This window comes from Gobio gobio (genome assembly GCF_949357685.1).
Source record: "Gobio gobio genome assembly, chromosome: 6".
Taxonomy (NCBI): domain Eukaryota; kingdom Metazoa; phylum Chordata; class Actinopteri; order Cypriniformes; family Gobionidae; genus Gobio; species Gobio gobio.
The window spans coordinates 8,864,883-8,876,367 of record NC_137102.1 but is presented as its reverse complement, the minus strand read 5'-3'; the positions used below and the strand labels follow the sequence as shown (position 1 = coordinate 8,876,367).

At 39.4% G+C, this 11,485-nt stretch overlaps 1 protein-coding gene across 1 annotated transcript; it reads left to right on the top strand.

The window, feature by feature from the left end:
- Window positions 1-271: 271 nt before the first annotated feature.
- Window positions 272-4,279, top strand: htr5aa (5-hydroxytryptamine (serotonin) receptor 5A-a; the record flags this gene model as incomplete). Its single annotated transcript, XM_079819932.1, has 2 exons — window positions 272-970; window positions 3,944-4,279. 2 exons carry the CDS (start codon window positions 272-274, stop codon window positions 4,277-4,279), a joined length of 1,035 nt encoding a protein of 344 aa, XP_079676058.1.
- Window positions 4,280-11,485: the final 7,206 nt, after the last annotated feature.

The window sequence follows — 11,485 nt, the reverse complement described above, 5'->3', positions numbered from 1 at the left end:
AATTATGCATAATTTACTGTTATTACTATGGTAAGTACATGTAACATATGTAACTAAAATAAAGTGTTACCGTACATTGTATAATTTTATAGCCGAATCTACAAGCAACCGTTCAGTTTTTTTTTTCCAGTTTACAAAACCGAATATCTGTGCAGAAGATGCATTTTTTTATGTCTGTTTTCTCACTTTTTATACAGCTGTAGCAGTCCAGTGAAGTTCGTTCTGGCTATTTTGTAAGTGGTGTAAAGTGGACAAAAGTGCACTCAGTATAATGGCTGGCGTCAGCAAGAACAGCTCCTTTAATCAAAGCTCAGAATATGGAAATGTCTACAGGCCACAGACAGTGTTCAGCGTCTTGACGTTCACCCTGCTGGCAATGCTTGTGGTGGCTACATTTTTCTGGAACATGCTCGTCCTAGTCACAATTCTCAGAGTCAGAACATTTCACCGTGTGCCCCACAACCTGGTGGCCTCCATGGCCATATCTGATGTCATGGTGGCTGCTTTGGTGATGCCTCTCGGTCTGGTCCATGAGATCAACGGTCGGCGATGGAAGTTGGGCAGAGCTCTCTGCCAAGTCTGGATATCGTTCGACGTCCTGTGTTGTACAGCCAGCATTTGGAACGTGACCGCAATAGCCCTTGACCGTTACTGGTCCATAACACGCCACCTGGAGTACACGCTGAAGACCCGAAAGAAGATCTCCAACGGGATGATTGGCTTGACCTGGCTGCTCTCGTCTGTTATTTCCCTCTCCCCTCTGTTTGGCTGGGGTGAGACGTATTCAGAGGAGGACATGGAGTGCCAGGTGAGCCAGGAGCCGTCTTACACCATCTTTTCCACATTCGGGGCCTTCTATCTGCCTCTCTGTGTTGTGCTGTTTGTCTACTGGAAGATATACAAAGCTGCTAAGTTCCGTATTGGATCAAAGAGGACCAGCACCATCACTCCAGTTGCAGAGGCTGGAGAGGTATACATGATACTGTATGTTGTGATATGCTTTTTCTTAATACTGCAACATTTTATCCTGCACACACCAATGTACTGGCATTTTAATTCTACACAGACTGTACTGTGCAGAAAATGTATTTCTCGATATTTTGAAATTGCAGAACGTATTCTATTGATTCAGATCCACTTTTCATTATTTTACAGAATGTGACAGCAATTCAATAGGCAATTGAACCTGAATGTCCCATTAGCTTGCTCTATTACCTTATATAATCTCTGAGCATGTCACAACACTTTAGCGAATAGTAGTCCTGACACCTTCCTTAGATAAGTTCCACATTATTTTCCATTCTATTACCATCCTGTTCTACTTCATTGGGTTTAGGAGTGATTGTCAAAGGTTTGACACAGAAACTTTAAGGGTTTAAAAGCTTCTGCTTAAATGGCTATTTTCATGACCATTCCAATACTGCAGGAGAAGTCCTATGCAATTTTACATCATGTTATCTTAACCCTAGAAGAAATGACTCTACATGAATGCATGAGCAGCGTCAACATGTCCTGCATTAAAATTATTGAATTGGTTTTCTTTGAAGAGAAGTTTGAGTTTTATGGTGTTGTTTTTCATTGTAATGAAATCATTTAAGAATCTGATTATGCATACACTATTCAAAAGTCTGGGATTAGTAACAGTTTATATTCAGCAAGGGTGTATTAAATTGATCAAAAGTGACAGTAACATTCGCATTGTTACAAAAACTCCCATTTCTATTAAATGCTGTTCTTTTGAACTTTATGTTCATCAAAGAATCCCCAAAAAATGTGTCATGCTTTTCACAAAAATGTTAAGCTGCACAATTTTCAACATTGATAATAATACAAAAAGTTTCTTAAAGGGTTAGTTCACCCAAAAATGAAAATTCTGTCATTAATTACTCACCCTCATGTCGTTCGACACCCGTAAGACCTCCGTTCATATTCGGAACACAAATGAAGATATTTTAGTTGATGAAGCTTCGAAGCGTTATGAATCAGTGAGCCGAATCATGATCCAAACTGCTGAAATTTGGCGATTCAAACCGCTGATTCATAACGCTTCGAAGCTTCATGATGCTTTGTTTTGAAATCGGCATCACTATGTAAGTCGTTATTTAGGGGTTTTTTGCGCACAAAAACTATTCTCGCCGATTCATAAAGTTATTTTAGAACCACTGTAGTGAGATGGACTTTGTAACGACGTCTTTAGTACCTTTTAAGGGTCTTGAGAGTGTAAAGTGCCATTGTGCCAATGGAGGCCTTTCAGAGCCATCAGATTTCAACTAAAATATCTTCATTTCTGTTCCGAAGATGAACGGAGGTCTTATGGGTGTCGAACGACATGAGGGTAAGTCATTAATGACAGAATTTTCATTTGTGGGTGAACTAACCCTTTAAGCATCAAATCAGCATATTAGAATAATTTCTGAAAGATCATGTGACACTAAAGACTGAAAATTTGCCATCACATAAATTGCATTTGAATATATATTTAAATAGAAAACGGACATTTTAAATTTATTTCACAATATTACTGCATATCTTCAGTATTTTGATCAAATTAATGCAGCCTTGGTGAACATAAGAGACTTCTTTTATTCATTAAAAAAATCTTAGTAACCCCAAACGTTTGAACTTTAGTGTAAATATTTAAAATTGAATATGTAAGTTCCGTTGCTATAAGGCTCACATACAGTCTTGCTCAAAAGTTTACACACCCCTTGTAGAGTTTAATAAAATAGAGATGCAAAATTCAATGTTATTTTTTATTTAGTACTGTCCTGAATAAGATATTTTACATAAAAGATGTTTACATATATAGTCCACAAGACAAAACAAAATAGCTGAATTTATTTAAAAAAAATTACCTGTTCAAAAGTGTATTCCTAACACTGTCATTCCCTGGATGATCCACGGCTGTTTTTTTGTTTTGTGATGGTTGTTCATGAGTCCATTGTTTGTCTTGCAGTTAAACTGCCCAACGTTCTTCAGAAAAATCCTCCAGGTCCTGCACATTCTTCCGTTTTCCAGCATATTTTGCATATTTGAATCTTCTCCAGCAGGGACTGTGTGATTTTGTGATCCATCTTTTCACACTGAGGACAATTGAGGGGATCAAACACAACTATTACAAAAGGTTCAAACATTCACTGATGCTCCAGAAGGAAACACGATGCATTAAGAGCCTGGGAGTGAAAACTTGAACAGGATGAAGATTTAAATATCAGTTTTTTTCATTTATTACTGCCCTCTGGAAGCAATAGATGTTCCCGAGAGACAAATTAAGTGCAATTTGCCTTGATCTTTAAATTAAAATAAATTGGCTCATAATGCATCGTGTCTCCTTCTGGAGCATCAGTGAATGTTTGAACCTTTTGTAATAGTTGTGTTTGAGTCCCTCAATTGTCCTCAGTGTGAAAAGATGGATCTCAAAATCATACAGTCACTGCTAGGGTTCAAATATGCAAAAGATGCTGGAAAACTGAAGAATGTGCAGGACCTGGAGGATTTTCTGAAGAACATTGGGCAGTTTAACTGCTCAGGACAAACAAGAGACTCATGAACACCCATCACAAAACAAAAAAACAGCCGTGGATCATCCAGGGAACGACAAACAGTGTTAAGAATAAACTTTTGAACAGGTAATTTTTATAAATTCAGCCTTTTCTTTTTTTTTGTCTTGTGGACTATTTGTAAACATATTTTATGTAAAATATCTTATTCAGGACAGAACTACATAAAAAATAACATGCATTTTGTATGATCTCTCTATTTTGCTCAAATTAATCACATTTTCACAACTTTTGTCAACTTTTGAGCAAGACTGTATGAGGAAACATGGAATATTGAGGAGTTAAATGATTTTATTAAAGTAAATCTAGGTTTAAAACTACATACTGTGGTTTATTTCATCATACTCTATTTCACAGCAGTAATGCTCAATCTGTTCCCTCAGGTAAAAGAGGCCTCCAGGCAACAGCCTCAGATGGTGTTCACGGTGCGCCACGCAACTGTGACATTTCAGACCGACAGCGAGACATGGCGAGAACAGAAGGAGAAGCGAGCGGCCCTGATGGTGGGCATCCTCATCGGAGTGTTCGTCCTGTGCTGGATCCCTTTCTTCCTCACCGAGCTCATCACTCCGCTGTGCTCCTGCCACATTCCACCGATATGGAAGAGCGTCTTCCTCTGGCTGGGTTACTCCAACTCCTTCTTCAACCCGCTCATTTACACAGCCTTCAACAAGAACTACAATAACGCTTTCAGGAATCTCTTCTCCCGTCAGCGCTGATAGATAGCTGAAATCTTGGCCTCGCCACAAATGCCAGTTTAAACCCCCCTTAAGATTTGGGGAAGTGTGGTTATCTGAGCTCTTCACAAAGCACAGATTTCACAAACGGAATGATGTCTGGGCTTTTAATGCCAGGAAAAGTGACCATTTGAACCAGTGTCTACAGTGAAGAACACTTGGCAATAATGTCAGTCTGTCCCCTGCATTAAATGAATATAGACTGCTTCTGGCTTGTGACAGTCAGTTTATATTTACAGTGTGACATGTGAGATTCATTAGTTTCAACTAAACTCATTTTTAAACATTACACTTTAAAAAAAAAAGTGGTTCTTTGGCTCGTAATCACAGGGGAACCACTTTAAGTGCTTTATAGCACCAGATCTTGGTGCTTCAGTGGTTCCTCAGCGATTCATTACCGGTTCTTTTGGGATGACTCAGGTGCTATATAGCACCACTACCATATACAGAACCTGTTAAGCCCATGTATGGTTCTTCAGTGGTTCTTTGGGGTGGTTAAGGTGCTATATAGCACCTTTAAAGATATGGTGCTATACACTCACCTAAAGGATTATTAGGAACACCATGCTAATACTGTGTTTGACCCTCTTTCACCTTCAGAACTGCCTTAATTCTACGTGGCATTGATTCAATAAGTTGCTGAAAGCATTCTTTAGAAATGTTGGCCCATATTGATAGGATAGCATCTTGCAGTTGATGGAGATTTGTGGGATGCACATCCAGGGCAGGAAGCTCCCGTTCCACCACATCCCAAAGATGCTCTATTGGGTTGAGATCTGGTGACTGTGGGGGCCATTTTAGTTCAGTGAACTCATTGTCATGTTCAAGAAACCAATTTGAAATGATTGGAGCTTTGTGACATGGTGCATTATCCTGCTGGAAGTAGCCATCAGAGGATGGGTACATGGTGGTCATAAAGGGATGGACATGGTCAGAAACAATGCTCAGGTAGGCCGTGGCATTTAAACGATGCCCAATTGGCACTAAGGGGCCTAAAGTGTGCCAAGAAAACATCCCCCACACCATTACACCACCACCACCAGCCTGCACAGTGGTAACAAGGCATGATGGATCCATGTTCTCATTCTGTTTACGCCAAATTCTGACTCTACCATCTGAATGTCTCAACAGAAATCGAGACTCATCAGACCAGGCAACATTTTTCCAGTCTTCAACTGTCTCCAATTTTGGTGAGCAAATTGTAGCCTCTTTTTCCTATTTGAGTGGTACCCGGTGGGGTCTTCTGCTGTTGTAGCCCATCCGATTCAAGGTTGTGCGTGTTGTGGCTTCACAAATGCTTTGCTGCATACCTCGGTTGTAATGAGTGGTTATTTCAGTCAAAGTTGCTCTTCTATCAGCTTGAATCAGTTGGCCCATTCTCCTCTGACCTTTTCACACCATTCTTTGTAAACCCTAGAAATGGTTGTGCGTGAAAATCCCAGTAACTGAGCAGATTGTCTAATACTCAGACCGGCCCGTCTGGCACCAACAACCATGCCACGCTTAAAATTGCTTAAATCACCTTTCTTTCCCATTCTGACATTCAGTTTGGAGTTCAGGAGATTGTCTTGACCAGGACCACACCCCCAAATGCATTGAATCAACTGCCATGTGATTGGTTGATTAGATAATTTGCATTAATGAGAAATTGAACAGGTGTTCCTAATAATCCTTTAGGTGAGTGTATAGCACCAAAAGTGGTTCTTTGGCTTGTAATCATAGGGGAACCACTTTAAATGCTGTATAGCACCATATCTTGGTGCTTCAGTGGTTGTTCAGCGATTCGTCACCGATTCTTTTGGGATGACTGAGGTGCTATATAGCACCGCTGCCATATACAGAACCTGTTAAGCCCTGTATGTCAGGGTTCTGCCCTGGCAGCCTTGTCTGTGTTGTCCTTGTGTAATGTTTCTGTTTGTTTTGCGTCTAAGCACATGGCTCTGTCTTTGTTTGTGTTTTTCATGTGTTTCTCTTGTCCCGCCTCCTTGTTTCCTGTTACCAAGCCCCCTTGGTTTATCCTTGGTTGTGTCCGAAACCTGGAAAATGCTGCCTTCGGAGGACACATTTCAAGGCAGGAAGGCACCAAGGCACGTCCGAATCTAATGTTAGCTTCACTTCCTGTCTCCTGAGAGACCTTCATCTGATTGATTTTTGAAGGCAGCATATTTGTATCATTCGCTGCCTTTGCTATCCCACAATCCTGTGCGTTCCATTCTGTGGCAGTTGAGCTGGGGAAAAAAGATGGCGTCCGAGAGTTGCGTTTGCTGGTCAGTTTGTGTGTAAATTTACGTTTTTTACCAACATTTTCCACTTCTGATGTCATTTCTAGCGAGAAATTACTAATGTAGTATTGTTGAGCTCTCACTAAAGCTCTCTCTATTTTGATGTAGATCATTAAACTGTTATACTGCCTAAGAAGTTTGTCCGAAATTAGTTTTGTGAGGTGCCTTCATGCACAAACTTACAAGCCATCGTCTGATAAGGCAGCGAGTCAGCTGCCGTTTTCGGACGCAGCCCTAGTCTAGTCCTAATTTCACTTATTGTGCTCACCTGATCGTCCTGTGCTAATCCCTTTATATTGAGCTCCTTTCCCTCTTGTCTTTGCTGGTTTGTTGTATGTACGTATTCAGTGTTTGCTCTTATATCTAGTCTAGTCCTTTGAAGAGTTAGTGTCCCTGTCAGTTCTAGATTTGCATTTCATTTTCTTTATTCCTGAATTTTTAGTCTAGTCTACTCTTTCTTTATTTTGCTCTTTATTTGATTTCTTCTTATTTGTTAGCTTCTCTTTTATGTTTCCCCTTTTCTAGCTTCAGTTATTTAGGTTCTTTTGTATTTTCTAGTTTGCCAGTTTTTTTGTGTTTTGTTTTTTTCTCTTTGTCTTGACTCTTGAGTGTAGTCTTGTGTTGGTTCCTGCCCTGTGCCCTGAGTTTTCCCTGGCCACTGTCTCTAGCTGCCTGGCAGCCAAGACTGGAGCGGTTTCTGAGAGAGAACATCAAGCCTCCTGGTGTTCCTGCCTGTATTTTCCCACCGGCGCCCAGCCTGGTGTTGCCTCCCAAGCTCAAGTTCGTTGTCTCAGTGGTCCTCCTCTCTGCCTGTCATTGTGGCGTCTTTCCCCTGCCCTGCTGTTTGAACTCTCACACCTTGTCACTTCCTTGTCGTGCCCTGTGTCTGGTTGATAAAGTCTCATAATTTGTTCACTCTGCATCTGGGTCCTCCCTCATTCAGCAGTCTTGACACTGTATGTCTTCAGTGGTTTTCCAATGGTTCTTCGGGGTGGTTAAGGTGCTATATATAGCACCACTGCTGTACAAAGAACCTTTTAAGCCCCTTCTTTATGAGCCAAAGAACCACTGTTGGTGCTGTTTAGCACCATTTTTGATGAAGAAATAAAATGCAATACGGGTGGGTTCTACATAGCACCAGTTGACACAGGTGCTGTAGAGCACCTTTAAAGAGATGGTGCTATATAGCACCAAAAGTGGTTCCGCTTGATTACGAGCCAAGAAACACTTTTAGTGCCATATAGCATTATTTTTAGAGTGTATGTGGCTTCTTCAGTAGAATGAGTATCTTGAGAAATGTATACTTTTATTCAGCAAGGGTGCATTAAATCAAAAGTGACAGTTAAGACATTTAATTATACAAAAGATTTATTTTTCAAAGAAATGCTGGTCTTTTGATAGAATCCTGTAAATAAGTGTAACGGTTTCCACTAAAATATTTATATTATTTTCAACTTTGATAATAAGAAGAAATGTTTTTGAGCACCAAATCAGCATACAAGAATTATTTCTGAAGGATCACATGACACTGAAGACTGGAGTAATGATGCTGAAAATTCAGCTTTGCCATCACAGGGATAAATTACATTATAAATATATGTAAATATAGACCTATATAATAAAATAGAAAACATTTATTTCAAATTGTAATAATATTTCACAATATTACCTTTTTACTGTATTTTTGATCCAATAAATGCGTTAAATACATAAAAAAAATCTTACAGGCCCCAACATTTGAACAGTATATATAAAACTGCAAGATATACATATATAATATAAGAGATTATATTATATGAAGGATTTTTATGTTTTTATATTTTAATGTTAAACTCAAATAAAATTTTTATTTATTTTGAGGCATCAAATTCTCACCTAACTTCAGACTCCTGAGAATTGAGTATCAACTATAGTGTTGTTATATGTAGTTTTATGGGACATCATCTCCTTTAGGAGAGAAAATTAACCAGAACTACAGGTAGCAGTTGGCATCCCTTTGGTGACACATTGTTGATGATTTAAAGGGTTACTTCAGCGATTAGGATTAAGCTTTGTATCAGTAGAAACCCAGTAGTATATTCAAATTATCATACTTTCCCCCCTCATGTCCCCCTGAGACGAGAGAATTATGCATTTTATTTCTGGAAAAAATCCTCCAATGAGGCTAAAAACTACAGCCAGAGGAAGGAGCTAGTTCTGCATGTTTATCAACCCACCCATAGGGGAGAGATCTCACTCACAGAATGTAAATGCGCATGGCGGTGCGGAGCAAAGTGAGTGTTTCAACTTTTCAATGAATTCCAATGAAAGTTAATCTTCTAGGCACGATCTGAAAACACACCAGACTGGACACGCGTTGTGAATGACTGTCGCACTTACCTCAGCTCTGCTCAGCTCTTCGCTCTCGTGATGAATGAAATCTGACTCCTGCTGCGTCCGTCCCGTGACTTTCGTTCGGCTCACTCACACTTTATTGAAAAAATCTCTAACTGAACGAAATTATTTTATTACTATGAAAATCAAAACGACGGTGGGGGCGGTGTCATGGTGGGCAAGTGATAACCAGTGGCCGTGGCTTTGGGAGTGGCCTCCTTGGGCAGCGAAGCAAGTGCATTCTGGGAGTTGTTGACTTTCATCCACATGAGACAAAAATACATTTTCTGTCTTTTCTCAGTCTAGAAGGCACCAAATTCAAAAATAATTTCACATTTCTACTACATAAATGACCCAGTTTAAATACTCATTCATCTTCCCAGCGCTGAAGTACCCCTTTAAGCTTCCTCCTATAGATCTGTTTTAGGATTTGGTTACATTCAAATTGGCAAGGCAAGCACATTGTACATTTTGTTTAGGCTGTACCATTTTGGTTTAGTATTGTTGATTAGTATTGTTCCTAATTACAGTGCAGACATATTCAGACGCGGGTGCAGATGGTTTGTGTTACCGTCATGTGCTGATCTGAAAGATATAGCTTGTTCAAATGAATAAACCAAAAATAATAGTTTGACCATGTCTGTTTTGAGTAGAGTGAATATGGGATTGATATATTACAGCTACACTGATTATCTTTATGAATTGTTGTTTGATATGTTCTCATCAATTCCAACTGTGAACGGTGAGACTTTGGCTGAAGTCATCTCTGCTTTTAGAATTTTAAAATGATGGATCAACAGCACTTATTTCAACTAATGTCGGTGCAAATTGGGCCACTTGACATCTGTAAAGAGCCTGGATTTTCATTCAGTCCTATCCATGTCTGAAGCTCCCACTTATATATGAAGTGTTCATCATTACGGGCGGGAATAGCAATATAAGTAGAAGCGATCTTGATCAAAATACTAAAAAACAGATGAAGAGCAGTAGATATAGTGCCTCATATTTGGGCCTTTAATAAAATAATTCCACCGTTGAAAGGATTCAGCTGTATTCAAATCTCATTCACCTTCAACGGAGATGCTTCCGGCTGTGAGTATTCATATTAAGATATCTGTGGGAATCAACTGTACCCTATTTTATTTAGCTGTTGCTTCTATCTTGCTGCACTTAAACATTAGAGAATGTGTTTTGAAATCCATGAATACACAGACGAGAGATTGACAGACCAAAGGCTCAGTTGGCTGCAAATGGAGCTCTGCAGAGTGCTTTTGAGTTTGAAACACACTGCGGCGAAAAGGAGACATTTTCAGAGCTAATTGAAGTGAAGTGTCAGGTAAGAAATTTGTTGGTGGCGTGGGAGACATGAATAATGGATGTGACACCTGCCTAAATGGCATCTTCCCATTTATCAGAGATGGAAGGGATAGCAAAACATCTGACTCACTGAGGAAATAAACACATACATGATCCTAGGTATTCTCACAGACTACATGATGTAATAAATTATGCTAATGACCAAACACAAGAGATCACAGGTGAAAGAATTGCTATATCGGTGTGTGGCTCAAATATTCAAATGCCCTCATTATTTTGTACCTGCGGGAAAAAAACACAGGCAGATCAGAATGAAATGAGCTGCGTGTAAGTAATATACGGACCTATGGTGTGGGATAATATTTACTATTGGCAAATTCAATTTGCTATACCAAGGACAGATGCATCTAAAACATTTGTCTTTTAGTGGCGTGACAGAACACACGATCAGTCTGTTGTGATTTCAGATAATTGAGCTGGGCTCATGGAGCTCAAAGATATACTGTTCATAATGTTCATCTTCTTCAGCCTTTAGAAATAAAGAGACAACACAAAGAGATGGACAAGAATGCCTTTGTGGATGGTAACCAGGGAAACAATATCTTTGCCAACAAATAAAAAACATATTTTATTGAATGATGAAAAACAGCAAGAGATCAGATCCTTTCTTTGATATAAAACATCTGACATTCCTTCACACAGAGATAAAGGATATCAAAATTGTACCTTTAGGGGTACAACAGCTTGTCGCTGGGGCAGTACCCTTAAAAGGACATAGTTGTACCGTTTTTACTCTTAAAATGTGCATATTAGTACTTTAGGGAACAAATACATACTTTAAAGGAACTGTATGTAAGAAATGTATTTCAATTAATCATAAAATGACCCTGATATGTCACTAGACATTAAGAAATCATGTTAATTTCATATACTTATATCACTGACAACGGTTGTCCGGCCAAGATATTGTAATTTTAAAAGTGAAGTTGCAGCCCTCAACTGATGTTGATGTTGACATGTTGTGTTTTGGCCTGAAGCGCCACCCTCCACCTGTCTACCAATCACGAATCAGTAGTGTTTCTGCATTCGGGTTGCCAGCTCTGCTCTAGTTAACACAGCTGCAGCTACAAACTTTCTGGATAAACAATGTCTAACTTTACGAAACCTAAACGACCTCGTTATGAATCAGAAAAACGTTGTGACAGTGTCCGAAATA